The 19,874-nt window shown below is 41.1% G+C and overlaps 1 protein-coding gene across 4 annotated transcripts in view; it reads left to right on the top strand.

Moving 5' to 3' along the window:
• RAMP3 (receptor activity modifying protein 3) overlaps positions 1 to 12,330 on the top strand; it is an 88,660-nt gene extending 76,330 nt beyond the window's left edge. For all 4 annotated transcript variants that reach the window (XM_087766266.1, XM_087766250.1, XM_087766239.1 and 1 more), the window contains one exon: positions 10,945 to 12,330. In XM_087766266.1, coding sequence (XP_087622392.1) covers positions 10,945 to 11,200 — 256 coding nt within the window. In that variant the 3' untranslated portion in view covers positions 11,201 to 12,330. The remainder of the gene's footprint in view (positions 1 to 10,944) is intronic.
• The last annotated feature ends 7,544 nt before the right edge of the window (positions 12,331 to 19,874 follow it).

Raw genomic sequence — 19,874 nt, 5'->3', positions numbered from 1 at the left:
CAGTAATTTTGTTTTTCCTGTTGCTGAATTTGAGGGTTAGAATTTTTCAGTGTGTTCAGTGATTTGGCTGGAGGAGGAACTCTGTTCCTGTGGGAACACTACGTTTCATTAGACCTAAGTTTAGCAGAACATTGCTGCAGCTTAGCAGTGACCACTCCCACAGTGGTTTGCCAGTAAAGCAGTTAATGTCCATGCTCATTCTAGATTTTCATCTACATTTTGAAGTAGATTAATAATACTAGGATTAATATGTTTAGTTCAATAGTAGGATTAATTCTTAAATGATTAGGGGCTAGTACATTGCTGCAGAGTTTGATGGAATGGAGCACATCTTTTTTTTTTTGCAAATTGGCAGGAGTTCTGCTGGGGACTGCAATGTTAGCGAAGGTGTCTTTGTGGTTTTGTATGCATTTGTTTTGCTGTTGAGACTTAGTTATTCAAGAGAGCTGACTCTAACCAGAGCCCCAGACAAACTGCAACCTCTGCTGCTGCTCATGCAGGTTTCTGTCTTTTAAGCTGCTCCTGTGCATCATTTTGCTTACTTTAAAGCTAGCAGCACAGTATATCTTTCCAAAAGTAAAGCTTGCTTCTGCGTTGTGGGAAAAAAAAAAAGCCAATAGCACTTGGAGAGAGTAGAAGACAGTATCAGCTGGTAACACCCACCACTACAGTACTTCGTATAGTCTTCGGACAAACAGGCTTGCAAAACAGATCTTGTGAGAAGTCGGACATGTTTTGAAAGTACAGAAGAACCTAGCTACCCATGAGCAAGTACAAAACCTGCATTTTGTCTGTCAAGGACCATGTTCCCTTTTTGCAATACCTGGAGAGATGATGAGCGGTCACAGATGAGTTGATGGTGACGTGATTCCATAGGTGACAACAAGCCTGGTGCACAAGTATTGCTAGGAGCAAAAGTTTGCCTCTCACTAGGGAGTAAACTATTATCAGGTGTCCATGCATTTTTCTGTATTTAAGACTGGAATCAGTGCCCTGAGTTTATTCTGAAAAATCAGCACATAAATGCTACTGGTCTCTTAAGAACATTCCTGGTTCCATGTATATAAGGAACACAGAGATTTCTTTTTGTGTGGCTGAGCTGAACTCAAATGTCTGGTCTATTTTTAAATGGAATTATTTATTTCCTGGCTTATTCTTTTCTGCTATGAAATGTGCATTTTCCCAGACATCAAAGTTCTTTGATGGGGTCATCATTTTAATGAGAAACTGTGGAAGGGAGAAACAGCAGGTGTGAAAATCAAGTTTAAAGTAGTCACAAGTATTATGAATTCTTAAATCTGTTTTACCTCCTCACCTTTATGGACTTATTTGCAGCATGTCTCAAAAGTATGATTTCAAGTTGTCAGGATATGCAAGTCTATGTAACATAAATTTCTTTTAGTGAGCTTTGCAGGATCTATGCAGAACTTAAAATTGGCAAGCCATTTGTTGAATGTAGGCAGGGGTTTGATCTTCGGATGAAAAATACAAATTTGATGCATTTGCAGGGGAATGAAGTGAGATGAAAGCAAGATGTAATGAGTCCCACCCCCATTTTGTGTCTGATTTCTGGTATTGTGGTGTGGTTCACTTGCTGTGCAATGCTTCAGAAGCCTTCTCTTCTGATAGCCTGTTATTAGGGCTCTGTTGAAGCATGTTGGGGATCTCATCTGGCCTGTGTGCTGAGGTTTGCTTTTTGTGGAAACAAAGGGAGAGAGGAGGTGGATAACAACGCAGAATTAGTTTGTAACCGAGTTCGCCTTAACCTGGGAACTGTGTTGCAGTCTTCAGTAACATAAATGAAACTGGAATTTACATCAAAGCTTGCAGGAACTCCCTGGGAGCAGAGCCTCTTGTATGTGCTCAGGACTGAGGTACGGGGTGTCTTTTATACTTTGAATTAAAGATGGTAGTTCATGTATTCCTTATTTGCAAATGAGCAGCTCAGGTCTCAGTCACTCAGGGATCTCCTTCAGGCTGTTGCAATTTTGTGTATATTCTGAGCTAATTGCTCAGGTGTAACTTTGTGCTTTGTTATCTGTCCCTGACTTCAGTGTGGACAGCATTTTCCTTTTCTGTATATGTCAGTCAGGTGCAGAGGAGAGAGCAGAAAGAAGTTCAGGGCATCCTTCCATTCCCCTCTGTCAGGTTCTGGCAGACGTGGTGCTCTGTTGGCCAAGTAATCCCCAAAGACTGAGCTTTTCTGGAGCTCCTCTTTCTCGGAAGAAACAGGCCACTTTCTGGCCTGGTTTCCTAAGGAATTAAGTCATATGTAGTTGTGGGGGGGGTGTGTGTGTGTGTGTGTGTGTAGCTCAAACAGTGTAGATTTCACAAGGAGAGAGTGGTTTTCAGTACCCTAGTTGCAGGATAAGAATCAGAGTCCTCGTAAGAAGTGTGGGTTGTATCTAGAGCCTGGTCCTGAGCCCAGAAGACCCATGCTCTATTCCCGGTTCTGCCACAAACTACTCTTCTGTGGGCAAATTGTGAGTCTGTATTATGATTGAGTTTTCTCATCTAGAAAGTGATGAGCACGTTTGCTTCCTTTGCAAATCAATAAATGAAAGGTATTAGATGACACAGAGACATTATTAGCAATTTTTTTTTTTGCCTATATCCATTAGTAAAAAATACAAACCACTAAAATGTTTGCGTATAGAAGCCAGTGTCTGAAATAGCAGTCTTGGACACGTTTTTTGTGTTATTACCCCTTTTATTTAGAAATTAGTTGTTTTATTTTAGCTAGTGTTTCATAACTGCTCACTGACTTTGAACCCAAAACTATACAGTTTTCCATGCTGGTTTTATTTGTTTATTCATTTTTCAGTGGTATCTAGTCTCTCACTGTCACTGCAGGGATGCTTACATGTGTGAGTTTGAGTACAGATATTATGAAGCGTTATGGAAAATATGCCACATTTGTCTGGCTCTTTTATAGCAGAAATTGTAAAGGGAAGGCTTTCTTTGCTTTGTTTAACCTGCTACCTACAGTTTGAGCAGCACAGCAAACAGGATTGAGAATGAGGAACAGATACAGCTACTGTGGGCTTCATTTTAACACTTACAAGGCAATCAATCAAATAATACAGGGATTATTGTTATATACTTGGGAAAATTTTGGACATCTAAACTGGGCGCCAACTGTTTGTATGTGACACATGATCCCTATTAAGGTAGTCATCAGAGATTACATTGTCTTTTATTACACAGTATTTTTGTGAGGTTGGACAATGCTACTTCAGCCTCATTTTACAGAGGGACAAATAAGGAACAGAGATGTCTAACTGATGAGCGCATGCAGATTGGGTTGGTAACACCTCTTCTTCATGAGCATCTGGATGACAAACTGCCACAGTTCCTTGTGGTGCTCCAGCGTCGTGCTGTACAGCATGATGGTTCAGAAACCCATTCGTGAAGAGTGCATATCGTGGTGCTGGAGGAGGAGGAGGAACACAGCAGAGTGTAGAAACCTTGTCATCTGTGCCAAGTTAAACTTGCTTTTTGGTTATATGACCAGAATTCCCAAATACTTTTGGAATGATTGTAGCTGAAATTACAAATAACACGCATGATTTCAAGGGCTTTTAGTGACTTTCTTTAGGGATTTCACTAGTTTTAAAAATCTATCTCTAAACAATTGCTGTAGGTCTCGTAAGGGCTCATTTCCTTCCAGACCGACACTACACACTTAAGCTCTGCTTATAAAATAAAATAAAGCACAAAATATTAAACAAACAATTATGTCCCAAACAACCGTTCGCACAAGACAGAAGAAAGAGATGTGAGAAAATACATCAGCGTTACAGTTATCTTCATTAGCTGTAATATCATAGTTTTCTAAAATGAAAGGTACATTATAGTAAAAAGGTAAATTTTAATTAATCCTCTTTCTCCTCCACATACAGTCTCATTCTCTTTCCAAATACCATTTTGTGGTTAAGCTTTCTTCTCAAAGTTTGGGAATTGGAAGTGTCTTTTTTAGCTCACAGCACTAAAGGCTGTTTTAAAAATTACTCTGCTTTCTTTCAGCTTTCAGTGAATAACAAATGGCCCTTCTTTCCCCCTTGCCATTCTCTCTGTTTTCCATCAAATGTCAGTGTTACTACAATAGCTGCTGGTGTTGGACCAGGGCAGAGAGCAGGCATCAGACTTCCTAAAATAGTACCAAATCCTCACTGTTACGTATTAAGCTTATTCTGAATTGAGATAGCGGGGTTGCTGCTGCAAACCTGGGGACATCTGTTTACCAAGGAACTTGTTAACAAGCAACTCTGCCACGTCTCAGGAGCTTACGCAGAAATGAGCTGTGGTTGGAACTGTGATCTCTATCAGCTGCTCTATCATCAGCTGTAATTCAAGTCAACTTTAGAAACTGACCACTGATTTAAAAGCAGTGAGTCACAGATGACCCTGTTCTTATGATAAAGAAATGTACAATTTTAAGCCAGAAATGCGAAGTGTCCGATATGTGTGTTAATTAACTCAGGAGCTTAATGTTAAAGTTGTGTCAAACTGGTGAAGGGATTTGCCTCAACCTGGCAACTTCCAGGAGAATTCATGTTCACCACTGAAATAGCACATATTTCTTCACTGCTACTCTGAAAACTAGCTCAAGAAGGATTTCTTTGGAGAAGTTCAGCCGCCTTCATTTTAGTCTTTGTCCCTGATGAGTTCATGATTAAGTAATGTATTCTGACATAATTTGTTGTTCATGCAATAGCATAGTAAATAATGGTTTAGACAAACTATATTAATGCCACAGCTCTTGAGCAGATCACTGCATAGAGCAGAGGGACGCTGCAACAGGGTAATCATCTCTAAGGCGCAAAACAAACTCTTATCTGGAAGATACAGTACATGAATGAACCTTTGCAAGCCAGACATTTGCAGAGCGTTTCAGCATTTGGATTGCAGGATGCGAATTCCATGTGCTGCTCTTGCATCCTGCATTTTCCTGTGCCCTCCGCAGTGCGTTCCCTGTATCTCTGTTTCTCTCTTGGCTGGAGAGGTGGGAATTTGTGAGGTGGCTGACAGCATCTGAGACCCAGTGCAGCCTCTTCAGTGTATTAAATACATCTTTTTCCACACATCATCACTGATGGTGATGGCTACTTAGGAGGTGCGGTGCGTATAAGAAGTTGGATACATATGCTTAAGTTTTTGTGGGATTAGGATTTGCCTTCAGTTACTCTTTTCATTTTTGTCTAATTCAAGGGAGTTATGGGACTGGCTGCAATAGACATGGCGTAGTGATAGCTTCAGAGAATACTTCCCCTCTGAACTGCTGTTCCCCAAAAATGAGCTGAGTTTACAAATAAATAATCATTAAAATATAGCTCAGGAGTGGTGGAAGGCAAAGCCCACTTGATGGTAGAAGCTTCTGGCTTGGTAAAACTCCAGTGCTACTAAATTTTTCATCTGTATAAGATAGTACCCGGTGTCAGTCTACATTTCCTTCCTTGTTCCACATTTGCTTAATGTTGTTGTTTCTGCTGCTCATTGGAGATGGATATTAGGTATATAAATTACTGCTTACATCTACAGTTGCTCTTTATATTTACATTTTCTTGCTGTACCTTTGGGAAATTAACAACAATTTAGTAATAGTTGTGTACTTTAGGGTTTTCAGTTAGGTTTATTCAACCATTTTTCATTTTCCATACAGCTGTTGATGTGAAGCCAAAGGTGGAGATCTGTAATTATTTCAAAGGACACCAGAATGTATTTATTATTTTCAACCCAAGTGAGTAAATCTGTCACAATACCCATTATTTAGTGGCATGAGAGTAAGCTATACTTTATAATGTTGTCATTAAACCAGTGAGGGGTTTTTTGCCTCCCCCCCACCCCCATTTATTTCCTTCTTTGTTTTGTAGTGCGTTATTTTCTTCTGGCTGAAATCTATATTGGAGATGCACAACAGCAGATCTGATCCGAGTAGGGAGGTAGAAGTGTGTCTGTGAGAATACTCTTGGCAGAAGATACATGATTAAAGGAACGGTGAGATACAGCCACAAATCTGTTTGGAGAGATGTTGAATGAAAAAAGCTCAGAAATATTCCACCATATTTGTAGGCTCATAGCTGATTATAAAACTAAAGCTTTCCTTTTAATGTGATGGTGAAATCTCAGGAGATAATAATCTTAAGGTTTGGTTCCTTATTTGAAGTTCATCCAGACTGTTACACCCTTAAATTCTATAAAATCTGGCTGCATATCACAGAAGAATAGGCTTTTTTTTTTTTTTGTGAGGTTGCTTGATACTTCCTGCCTTCATTTCATCTGTGGAAAATGATATATGAAGAGCCTTTCTCATCATATGATATTTATAATTATTATTATTTCAGCATTTCTCATTCCAGACTGGGTGGAGGTTACAAGGATGATCATTCACTTTGAACTCTAATTTAATATATGACTATGTATAAAGACATTTCTTGGTTGAACCATCTGGGGAGAAAAAAAAGATTTTTAAAACATCTTTATTAAAATACGCCACATAACTTGTAGTATCCTGGAACAGTGCCTCTAGATTCCTGTCCAGGATTGTAGGGTAGCAGAAGGAGTGAGTGTCCCTGGAGTATTTATTAACTGATTTACATCAAAACTTGTTTATGCTAGAGAGAATTTTCCCTGTATTTTCTGAATACTTAGTGGAATCAAAATACAAAAATTAACTCATAGTGTATATACTCTGCTGTACCCTCCCATAATTATGTCACTAATCATGAAGCTGATTTATGTAAAATGGGAGAGTGAAAGTGCGATGATTGTTTTATTTTTTAATTCCTGACCCATCTCATTAAGCAATGGCAAAACACCCCTGACTGCATGTGCGCAGAGTGTCTCTGGAGTGGTCTATCCATGAGTGCTGGAGAGGTGGCAAAATTCTCTTACTGGAACTTCTGGTGGGTCTGCTGGCTGCAGCCAGCGAATGCCTTCAGAAGTTTGTCTTCAGTAACATGATATATGGTACTCTGCTTTTTGAGAATTGTTTGGGATTTTTTGAAATAATAATTTTTCTTTGGAAAGTGCTCATTTGTTGAAACTCTTAATGACAATTTATTTGTTTTCTTGGTCTCATGAAAATTTGGAGGAGGGATTTGTATTTTTTTTGTGTTTGTAAACCAATCATCTCTGCAGTTTTTCTGTGCAGGGGTGTTCAGGAAGAAAGAGCAAGAATTTACCACATTCCTTCCTGGGGATGTGGCAAGCTATGGATGAGATTCAAGCCCCAACTTAGACTGAGCAGCTCCCTGAGTGGTAGGCAACTGGGTACCCTGAGATAGGTGAGATGTAATACATCCAGCTGTCTATTTAAATAGTTTGAGTGGGCACTCCATGAAACACTGTCCCATTAAGGCAAATGTGTGCACTAGCATTCCTGAAAATAACTGCCTGTTGTCCAGGTTCTTGGTTATAGGTAAATATATATAAATACATTTTCTCACAGGTAAAATAACTCACAAAATAGAATTTTCCACATTTTTTACAAAAACTAACCACACAATTGTTATTATGTGTTTTAGTGGAAACATGAAGTACAGGAGAAAGTGTTTGTGCTCTGAAAATGAAGTGTTGCTCTGGAATATTGAAAATTGTCTTTCAAGACAAATGTGTTTACAGCTCACAGATTGCTCCAAAGAGGAATTAAGTATTTTTCACGTTCTCTGAAAGTGAGAGATACACAGTATGACCAAGTAGTTGGTTCCTCACTAAAACTTACAAAGATTCTCCTGAGCATATCAGGGGAAAGCATATCTTTATATGAATTTTGGTGCTCAGACTATGCTTGGTTTTGTTTTTTGGTACTGGCCTACTGAACTGAGTTAAAACTCACAGATACATTAATTTTTCAGCCCACTGATCACAAAGCTTGTGACCTGGCTCCCAGTGAATATACCTTTTCTGAGTATTAACTAACTATGGTGCTTGTAGCTAGCCTGAAAGAGATGAAAATGTGACTCAGCACAGAGAATAATAACCTTCCCACACCTCCTTATAATCCAAGAGGTGAAGTAGCTTGTGCTACTGTACTGCTCTCCAATTACTTGGTCTGGGAATAAGTAGAAAATGTAATATCTCATTCTTTCCTTTCACAAAGTGTGTAATTTTTATGCATTTGTGTTGAAGTACCTCCAGTCAGAGGTCAGAGTGTCTTTGTGATAGGCATTTTATTATACAGAATGAAAAGGTTTCCTACTCTAGCCTCTACCATTTGAATAAAGAGAATTACATAAGGCATAAGAAAATTAAGCATAGGAGAATTGAACTGGAATTAAATATCTATTAACCCCCACCTCCCTCTTAATAAAGCCCAACAACTTGCAAACCGATTGATCAACTACAAAATGCCCGTGCCGCAGTAATGAGGATTCAGTTGCTCACTTCTGAGGCAGCTGTTACAGTACCATGCAGAGGATTTTTTTTTTTTTTTAACGTGAACTTTCTGTTGCAGTACATAAAATCTAAATTACTAAATTACATAAATATTTAAATGAATTGAGCTTTACTGGCAGACATGTAATTCTCAAATAGTTGAGATTTTTTTCTTATCTACATTCTCACAATTGTGTGAAAAAACAGCTATAGTGCAGGTAGCTTTTTTTTGAGAGAAAGAGGGTGTTAAGGGAAAATTGTAAGGAATTCAAACTATTAAGATAACATTTTTACTCTGTTTTGGCTCTTAGGGATTCAGTCTTTCAAATACAATATAACTCCCTAATTATTTTTATCTGGCCTTTTGGCAACATTTAACCAGATTTTTCTAGCTATGTTGTACTTGAAATGCAAAATCAGTGAGAAATGTTTTTGTTGACACCATCTAACATTTATGAAAAAAACCTACAGAATTCTTGAAAGAACAGTGAACTTTCAATAGGATTTTACACCCAGAAAAAAAAAAGAGAAAAAAAAGGGGTTTCTATCATTAAATATTCCAGTTTAGGGTACTTTTATTTAAAGTCTGCCCAGGTCACCAGGATTTATTGTTGGTTTTGCTATTCTGCATGAACAGATGGGCAAATTGAGGTGCCTGTGGCAGCGGGGAGCTGGAGCAGCAGTTGATGGGACAAGCTTGCTCACCAGAGCAGGGCTGGAGCAGAGCCCAGCGCTCTCTGGAGCCCTGCCTGGTGTCTGTGCTACATGAAGCACTAACCTGTCTGGGCAACTGGGTGCTAGCTCTGCCATCTCTGCATTGTAGTCTGTTCAACCTTGTAGGCATGCCTTTAGATGTATTATTCTTCAGGTCCTCTGGGACTGTCTGTCCCGTATTCAGCTAGACATCTTCAGCTTCTAATTTTGTCCAAGGACATAAAGAATGGATGCTACCGGGTCGCATGGAAGACTGACACTATTAAAATAACAAATATTTTATTTTTAGCTTATTTCCTGTTGTTTCCCTGCGGCTGCTGACGTTGTCACAAAAACTTCCTTTCTAGTTGCTTTGCTTAAAATATACCTACATTGTGCATAATATGCATCTGCGTATTTGCTCATGAATAAAGCGGCATCAGCTCAAACTCCCTGAGAATGAGAACTGTGAGGAGGCTGCAGAAGGACCTTTCTGTGAGGCTTTTTCTTCTTCCTTGAACATAGCCTGAGAACGTAGATGCTCTGCAGCCTGTATTCTCAACACGTGTGCTTGTAGCATGGGCAGGCAGACATTTCCCCTGACAGACAGGCAATAGAGAGTGGACGTCAGTCTTGACCCAAACACTGAATATCTCTCCTCCACTACTTCACAGCAAAGGATTGAGTCAGCATTAGTCCTGTGCAGTACTTAATGTCAGAATGAGTCATTCATCAGGAGTTACTGTATTTACAAGTACTGAAAGGCAGGGTAGGGCCTTCAGATAATAGTGCAGGATGCTATCTCTTGAGGTGTCATGTGGTTTCTTGCTGTCTCCTTTCTGTTTTTAATTTCCCTTTGAAGTGAGTTTATTGAGTCATGCAGGACTGAAAGAAATATTTAAAAATGCAACAGACAATAATTCAGCTTCCTTATTTCTTGCCCTGTTCATGTACTGACCAGACACTCTTCGTCTTCTCAATTTCCGATCTCCGTCCCCAAACTCCATTTGCTTCCTGAATTTCTTCAGCTTATGATAACACCACAAAACCCATCCGATTACTCATTTAGGCTTATTGTTTCCTTTTTTTTTCCTGAGGGGTAGCCAATTCTCATAAATATAGGTTATCCCTGGACAGGTAAATTTCAGCACATGCTGTGTTGAAATCAAGTATTAGGCTTTACAAGGGGTTCACAATCTTTCATGAGCATTGTGAACATGTGTAATTAGGTGTGATTCTTTTTTTTTTTTTTTTTTTTTTTGGCTACTGGGCATTTGCTGGAGTTAGGAAAAAGATAAAGGTTGTCAAAAGCTAACTTTCAGTGTGTTTATTTTCCCATTATCTTCTTACTGACTGAGGGTACAACAAAACTAAAATTGTTACGCAGTAATGCATGTTGTGGCACAGTCCCAGCGTCACATCATCATTTTTGCCACAACATCATGTCCAATGACAGATGAGGCATGAATTATCCATATTTTGCTAAAATGTCCTGTTCTTGGCACATTTGTATGTATGTTTTTTAAAGATACTGTAGATGTCTGCAGTGAGGGGTTCTAATTCTACTTAAGTGGCATTAGGAGGTCCTGTCTGTAGTAACAGCACCCAAAAGACAGGGTTTTGACCACTGTCTGTCCAAGATGTCAGGATTTCACATGAAATCTCTCAGTTGTATGAGTACGTGTGAGTCCATTCTCCTTCTGGCTCACTGTGTAGTATTTGGTACCCACAGCTTCCATTAAAGATCCTTCAGCAGAATATCTACATGATAGACCCACTCTTACAGATTCTATATGGAACCCTATATAGCTTTCGCTAAGTGTGATATGCGTATATGTTCTGTTTAAACTTCTCTTAATTTTCTTCTTCTCCTAGGTATTACGACAACTTTACCCAGTGCACAGAACGTGAAGCTAACAACGCGAGTTGTTTTTGGCCAAACCCCCTCGCAGAGGGGTTTATCACTGGAATTCATAAACAATTCTTTTCAAACTGTACTTCAGAAAAGGTTCACTGGGAAGATCCACCAGATGAAATTCTCATAACTCTGATCTTGATCCCAGTCATGTTGACATGTGCCATGATAACATTGGTTGTATGGTGCAGCAAGAGAAGTGATATCCTGGTGTAAGTTGTTCCTCTAAGCTTTCCTTTTCTCCATTTCCTTCTTCCAAAAACATTAAGAAAGGAGGACAAAGAGAGAAACTCAACATAAAGATTTCAGATCTGAAATGGAACCTGTGAGATACTGAGACGGAGACAATGCTCCTGTGAACAAAGAGCTGCCTGCTGCTGCTGCTCAAAGTCACTGCTTCTGAGCATGGCCATCAGTGTTGCTGGTGCAAAGCTCTCTACTTCCATCGGGCCTCATCAGCATGGAATTCACAGGCAGCTCCCAGAAACAGGAGAGTTCCCAGGCAAATGGACGCCTTAGCTGCAAAAGGCATAAAGTTACTTTCCCATGGGTAAAGCTTGTTGGTAAACTAAGTTTTGCAAAACTGTAAGTATATGTACACATGGTGTAACATTGGCTGCAGGGGAGATATCTCTTGAGTTTTTGTGTGGGACACTTAAGGTTTTCATCATCTGTGAACCTTGTGACTTGAACAGAAGGTCACTGGCAAAGGAGCTGAACATGGATGTAACCAAGTGGCAGCTTTTCCTGGAAGCTAGTCAAAAACATCATTATCAAGAACTGGACGTATTGGCCTGGCAAAGAAACAATTTATGTGTCCAGTGACTATCCCCATGGGGAAATTATTATGCCATGTTATAAAATAGTTTATAAAATGCCTTTAGACATGGCTACTTGGAATTGTATGGCTTACAAACAAACTCTGGGAAGATATACAGGTCTTGTTTTACAGAGCTGTGAGAGGAAATTGGTTGATTATAAATATACTAAGGAGTAATGAAGAAACATTCATATGCCAGACTCTTTATTTTTCCTCTTTTATAATTATTATTCTTGACGACTTGTGTTCACTGTATACTCCCTGCTCTCACTTCAATTTGTGCAAGTGATATCCTACAAATAAATATAAAGGTGTCATGTTGATTGAGGTGCCTTTCAGAGTATAATTTTGTACATAAATAAATCTTCATCCCAGGAAGAGTGTGGGAACTAAAGTATGAACATCAAAGCTTGGAACAGACATAGGAGGAAAGAGAAAAAATTCTACTCAGAAATCTTATTCTATAAAGCTATTCCTATGTAACAGTTTAAATAAAGATTATATGCCCAAAATAAAACAACTTCTATGTTTGTGTTGTAAACCTTTCTTTTCTGTCGTTTCACAAAATGCCTTTCAGTCAAATGCTCTTCTATTATAAGTGAGCAATATCTGTTACAAGTGACTCTTCATTTTTCCATATCTTATGCATGCAAATAAAATACAGGTTGAATGGCCAACTAATGGCATTTCATATCTCTGCAAGTTAGATTTTCTCCTTTAAGATTCTGACCCAGTGTTTGAGATTTATATCTGTGTGTATGAGAAGCGTTTCCAGGCTTGAATCAAATTTGAAGTGCCCCCTTTACTAGAATTGTTTATATGTAGATAAAGAACACCTATAGCTGTACTGGTTTGTTCTCACATCCTTTCACAAGGGTTGAAGGCACTGTCTTGTTTTTTCATTATTCTAATGTTAGAATGATGCATTTTCTAAGGTGTTTCCTATCTGTTTCCAAAGATACTTTTTCATTCTCTAGATGCCAGCAGAAAATTGCTCTTTGTAAAAGAAGAATGACATATGTACTGAGGATTTTGGTTTAGTTTTCTACTTAACTTATTTTCTGCATTAAAATGTTTTGCTCCACCAAAACTAGTGGTGAAGTAAAAAAAAACAAACCAACCCATTCATTTGATCCAAAAGATTGTTTTGTTAAGCATTTTGTGTGGCCAAAGCCAATTTTATTTTCTGCATGGAGTTTCATTTTAATCCTCATTTTACTTTAAATTTCAACAAGCTTCAAAGCAAGTTTCAAAATTTAGTTTGGAAACCACATAGCAAAAATTCTGACTTTTTCATTTCAATTTAATTGCCATATCTGGTGCAAATTCTTGACCAGTTCTGGTTCATTTGAAACTGTGTTCACCTGATCAACAGGTCATCTGAGAGATATCAGCCAGCTTAATTCAATATAAAACAAATTGGCCTGGGTACTAAATGGAGAAGAAACTGTCACCTTGATGACATCATACTACTAGATGTGTTTTGTGGTCTTTAAACAAATGCCGTGTTTAAACAGATTCTGTTTAATTTGACAATAAAATCTAGTGTGAACTTTTCAAAAATGCGAAGAAATACAAGATTCAAAGAATAAAAGATAGTGGATTTTTCTCCGTGTGCTGTGCGGGAGGGGGGAGGATTCTGTCACTGCTGTGAGCTTTCGATGTGAAAATTTAATCTTTTTTTGTGTGTCTTCCCCATCCAAAGTGTGATCTTCCACTGTTTTTTTGATATACTTGATAGAAGGGCAGAGAAGTTGAAACAGTGCGTGGGAAACGACACTGCTAATTTAATGCAGCCTCCGTGGTTAAATCTGGAGAAACATTTATAGTGTTTTAAGGAAAAAAGGAACCGCGGTGTCCAGTTCTTAACAGCTGTGTACAGTAATAGGGAACCAGAATGGTAACTGTTGGATATTTTGACATAACTTGTACTGTGAGTTAGTGAGAGTTAGTGGTTATTTTCTACTGCATGGAGCTTGCTACCTTTCCCCCAAAGCCTGTTTCCATTGCCAAGAAAATCACATCTGGGACCAAGAATCTGGCTCATTTTGTAATTGCGAATTAATTCTATGTTACAACAGAATCCCAAAGGAAAATAGGCAGAGAGTCAAACAGAAAGGAACTGGTTCAAAATCCTTCCTAGAATTGGAACAGTGGTTGATCCCAAGCAATGCTTCAGCCAGAAAAGAAGTGACAGGCTTGCTAAGCAGCTAGCTGACATCGCTTAATTCCTATGAGTTGTGGGATTTTTTGCATTCAGGAACAACTGGGAAAATGTGTCTGTCCATGGGGTATAAGAGCTTCAGCAAAGAGTTGACAGAAGATGACTAGCAGGAGCAAGACAAAGGCTGAGAGGGCTGCTGTCACTTTCAAGAAAGGTATCAAGGGTGAAGCCTAAAGGAGTAAAGGAGCTACTGAACTACAGGGAAAAAGATGGTCAAGAACAGAAAACAATGTGGGACTTCTTTCCAAGAAGACCTCACCATAAGCAGGGCAGTAGCAAATGTCCCTTGGTGCATTGGTAAGGACTGGTGAGGAAATCCTGCACATGCTCTACATCTCTGGCAAGTTCATGCAGAGGGAACCAAAAGCCTTTCTTTCACCTCTGGCATCCCCACAACCAAGTGAATGGATATGGTATAAAAGCCCTTCTTGACATAGTCTGAATGTCCAGATGTATTTAGTGAGACGCCCAGCAGCTGTGCCCAGTGCAAGGCCACCAAGGGCAGGGACAGCCCCCTGGGCCTCCTGGGCACAGGGACTGCCTTGGGGCCAGCACCCCAAAGGCCTCCCTCCCAAGGATGCTGGGCGGATGGGCAGCGGGTGGGGCTGCACAGGGAGGGCCCCGTAACCCCCATGTCACAGTGCCACCACCCGGCAACGCAGCAGTCACAATGCCCCGGGGCAGGATAAAAGGCAGCATTGTCCCGTGTCCCGCTGCCATAGCCGGCCTGCGCGCAGCCCGAAGATATCCTGGAGGAGGTCCTTGAGGAGCCGGTGGAATTACTTGGTGAGGGCTGAGGGAGGAAGACTGGAGGAGGCTCGACGAGGCTGCTGGAGACGAGAAGGACCACCAACCCGTGGAGGTTCCCGAGGCTGTCAGGCCTTTCCAGCTGGATAGCAGTGGCAAGAGCAAGGGAATGCCTTCTTGAGGAGCATTGCAGAGCTCGCTGTCCTCATCCCCAGCGGAGCCAGGGGCAGCAGCCGTAAGGAATAGGATGCAGAGATGTCGCCAGGGGTCCCAGTGCTTTGGAGCAGCCACCGGTGCCCTGCCAGGCGTGGGAAGGATCCTTGCCCCCAAGATGGATCAGGCCGGGGGCCTTTGGCCACTCTGGGAAGCCCCTGAGGTGGCAGCAGGTGGAGGGAGAAGAGGGCTTGGGCATCTGCTGGGAGGCGTGACCAGGCTGTGGGAGGAGGAGGCAGGTCTTGCTCACATGCTCAGGGAATAGCCGATCGCCAGCGCTGGGGTCAGGAAGGAATTTTCCCCCGGGGCACATTGGCACTGCTCCCCGGGGGTTTTTTGCCTTCCTCTGCAGCATTGAGCATGACCACTTGTCAGGGCTCCTCTCGTCCCTTTTGGCTGGGTTCCTGCCTGCTGCTCATGCACCACGAAGATGGCCTCTCGTGCCCTGCAGCTGGGGGGAGGAAGGCTTTTTTCCCCCCACGGTGGGCTAGCAAGTGTCTCCGGGGGTTTTTGCCTTCCTCCGCAGCGTTGAGCACGGGCCCTTGCCAGGGCTCCTTTGGGCCATTTTGGCCAGGTGCCTGCTGCTCCTGCTCCACGAAGGTGGCCCTCGTGCCCTGCATCCGGGGGGAGGAAGCTTTCCAGACTCCCAGGGCGGGCCCAGGGTGGCCCCCGGGGGTTGCTTCTTGTCCTCTGTAGCACTGAGCACAGCCCCTTGTCAGGGCTCCTCTGGGCCCTTTCCGCTCGCTTCTTGCCTGCTGCTCTTGCACCTCCAAGGCACCGCTCATGCCCTGGCTCTCCCTGGCTCTTTTGCCCATTGCAAGTGTGGAGCAGGAGCGAGCTCTGCTCTTCCCTTGGCTCCGTTTCCCCAGGGGTTCTTGCTTGTGCCAAACAGCGGGGGCTTGGAAGGGCTCCAGGCTCGCTGCACCATCTGCAGCTGCCACTTTTCAGCCCTCCCGGCATGCAATAGAAGTGCAGAGCAGGCAGTGTGTTTAATGCACCCCAGGATGCAGTTTCCCCTCTTGGCTACCAGGCCACACTACTGACTCATGTTGAGTGTCCTGTCAACCAGCATCCCCAGATCCCTTTCTACAGGGCTGCTCTCCAACCACTCTCTCAGTTTATACTTCTGCCTGGCATTGCTCCCTCCCTGGTGCAAAATCCAGAAATACTTGATTGGACTGAATCTGCAATCCTGGAAAGGCTAAGTGGAGATTTGAAAATAGGCCTTAGCCTTTACAGAACTTTTTGAATTGGGAAGAGTCTCTGTGTTTCAGGCTGGCCTGGGTTAGTAACTTCTGCAGGTCCGTTGTGGATGAGAATCCCTCTGCCTAACGGATCATCATTTGCTACCTTGGGGAACGAGACTTAGGATCATCCCCTTCTTTGGCTGGTGTAGGTGGTGTCTCTGCCTATCTAAATGTCATCTGTGGATCCTGGTGGCAGGTGTCTACCTGCTCCAATACATCATTTGGATCTTTTGGAACCTGATGCAAAGTATGAATTTTGCGAGGCAGCAAGACAATGTGTAACTGTAATGCTGCAATGCTGGACATTGTTTTGCTTAATCAGTAATCATCAAATGCATGAAGGTACTTCATTTCCAGAGAATGAAAGATCTTGACCTGAATTTGCAGTGTCTGTGTTCCAAAGGGAAAACAAAAGGTTGCGTTTTTTTACCTCATGGATGTGTTGGGAGGATAAGGACGATTAATGACTGCCATTGCTTCTGAATGCAAGAAGAATGAAGCTCTGCCGGTGCTTAGACAGAAATACCTAAGAACATGTGGTGTTGCCTTAATACTGAGAAGTACTTCAGGACATAGCACTTTAATTTTAGTTAAAGAATCTGTGTTTCTGCTGCTCTAACAGAACTTTGCAAGAATGAGCTGAGACCCCAAAATAGCTCTGTGAATTTGATAAAAAAAAGCAGATTTTCTGCATAGTAGGAAATCTGAGGTACTGAGAGCTAGAGAGTACTAGAGGCTCTGGAGCACCAAGACTACTACCTTGTCTTTAGGTAAATTCTCAGAAGAACATTTGGAAAGGAGACAAATAGTAACGTTGCATAATGGTCATATTCTGTCAACACCAACTGGGCCAAGACACTCAGGGAATGGAGGCAGGAAAATGCCATATTTCTGGATCCCAGGTGGTCATGGGCAGCATAGAGGCACCAGTTTGCTTAGAGCTCACTGTGAAAGCTGTCTGCTCTAAAGTGTCTGGAGCCACATTAATGTGATACTGTACTTGGCTTTGAGAGATGTGCCTTGTTGTATTGCCTTATGCATAAAGCCTTACTAATTCAATGAACTGACTGCTGGGCTGGAGACAGCTTGGGGCTGGAGAAGATGTGCCTTTGTAGTTTCCTGAGGGTATGTGTATACAGACAAGACTATCAGGCACGTTACTGGTTTTTTTGGGAACCTGCAGGACTGGCAGCAGTGTAGCTGGAATTACTCCTTAAGATTTGCCATTCAGAGATATCGGAATTCTTTCTGAATCCTTCAGGGTAGGATATGTTTTCTTTGTAATTTTTTTATATCTAGAGTGTAGGTATCTACGTGAGAGCAGGCTCTCTAATCTCATTTTCATCACATTCTAGGGGAAACACCTGGTTTTGGTCAGATTAATGGTCAGATTAAATGCTCTCTAGGAACCATCAAATGGATCCTAGTGATGATAGTCTCAATGTAGCCTCAGCTACAAAGTAGACATCTAAATTACAGAGGACGTTAATTATGCTCCCAGGTGACTTAGTCCTCTGTTCTTCAGTGCCCTGTCTGAGAAGGGAATAATCGCAGAGGGGTGTTATGAGGATAAAAACGTGACTGATCAAAAGTTACTTGCAGAATACTGAGTACGTAGAACATATCTACAACAATCTAACAATTCAAAACAAAAGCAATTAAAAAATCAATGGGTAATACATGCAGGGAGAATTTTCAGGATTCAGTCCATTTGGCTAATTGTTTTTCTTTGTTGTTGATTTTCTTTGCTTTGCGGTCATTCTTTTTAAACAATAAATGGACAAGAAGGGAGAAATAAAGAGCCTATGGCTGTTAAAGCAGAGCCCTATGTATTTGACAAATGACGTCGTATTTCCCCTCTATGATTAACATTAGCATGGGTCTTTTGTTATCTTCATTCTCCTGCTGCTCAGAGCAGCAGGAGAATGCAATTTTTGTCTGACAGTTTCAGTAGCATTAAAGGTGCAGGATGACAACAGTGGAAGCTTTTTAGCACATAGCTGCTTAAAACTGAAATACGTTGACTGGCTTGGAAACCAATTGCACTGGTCTTGGAGAGCACACCAAGGGACTGCATACAGATAGTGAGTGGGAACACACAGATAATTCCACTGGCACAACTTCACTTTAAAGCCTAGCTTAGTTACTCAAAAATAACTGAAGAAAGTCTGACTAGCTCCATCGTGTACGTAAGAGACTGCCTTATTTCTCCCTTCCCTTTAACAGGACTGTAACATAGCTGCAAGGGGATTTGCTGCTATTTTCCAGCTGGGCTAATAGTTTGTGTATACCTTATGGAGACTCCTCTCCGCGATTGTGTGTGTACGATTGTGTGTGAACAGTATATCTGCTCAATAATTGACGCACAAACACACTCTGTACAAAACAGTCAGGGTTACATGTGTGCTTGTCACCGTAAAGAGGAAATCCCACAAGTTTATCTGCATGACAAGCCATTGGAGGCACATATGCTATTTCAGCATATTTCAGCCACTAGCAAGAACACAGAGCCAAGCATCATTAGAACCAAAATACTTGGGGGAGACCAACAGATACAAGTCTTGGAGCATGCCTGTGTCTGATCAGACTCGTATAACACTGTTACTTACAGATCTTGTCAGATAGAACTGGAGAGGGCTGTTAGGTATTTTATATTTGGTCAACTGCTGTAAAAGCAAAGATACTGTATCAGAATTGAACAAACAAGTATTTTTGTTAGGAACTTGAACAGGAACCAATTTTGAAGGCAATGTTACATTAAATCTTTCCTATTCCAAATGACTGGAAAGAGACTTGGATTTGAGTGAGCTGTAGGAATTATAATAAATTAAATATTCACTTATAAATAAAATCATGCATGTGAAGTTACATATTGATTTTTAAGCGGGTCTTCCCCACTTGCATGAATTTTAACCTGAATGAAGAGAGAAGGGTAAAGAAGAAAGAGAAATAAAAATGCCAAAACATTCTATGAAATATCAAGAATTATATTTATTTATTTAAATAAATTCTTTATTATTGCTTTGGTTTACTCTGCAATGTAGACTTTGTATAAAAGTACATTACTTTCTTTAAGGTCAAGCATGTGTACTTTATCAAAAGCATGAAGCTACTAACCCAGTCAACTTTGGAAATGTAGGTGTCTGGTTTTCTGTTTAGTGAATGGTGGGATGCCACTGCTGGTTAAGTCTTTTGGGACATCTCCAGATGAAGATGTTGGAGACAGTTGCGGCAGGGTCACGGTCTCTGAGCCAGCAGAACTGAAGGAACAGCTGGGTCAAATTTTAAAGGAAGTCTTGTTAGTCCTGATGGGGGACTGTAATATGAGTGCTTCATTCAGCTTGGGGCTATCTGGAGTCAGTCTGCAGGCATAGAAGCCTCACTTGGGAAGACTCGAGTTCGCTGGGTTTTGACAAAGAGAATAATTTCTAAGGATAACTATTAATAAGTGAGGTCACCGTTTATAGAAATTTTATAGGATCAGCATCTTAGAGACCTGTGTACCTTTGCTGGGATTTTGAATAAGTGGATTCCCATGAGCTTGAATCTCTAAGGAGAGAAATTTGCTTAGAGTATAATATTTATGAGGTGGTTGCAATGAATTTTCCTGTCAGCAGTGAGTGAATCCCAGCTTTTTTG

This window comes from Nipponia nippon, unplaced genomic scaffold, assembly GCF_047370975.1.
Source record: "Nipponia nippon isolate SJK-2023a ecotype South Korea unplaced genomic scaffold, ASM4737097v1 scaffold_1, whole genome shotgun sequence".
NCBI classification, from domain to species: domain Eukaryota; kingdom Metazoa; phylum Chordata; class Aves; order Pelecaniformes; family Threskiornithidae; genus Nipponia; species Nipponia nippon.
This window is presented reverse-complemented; position numbering and strand designations above follow the sequence as displayed.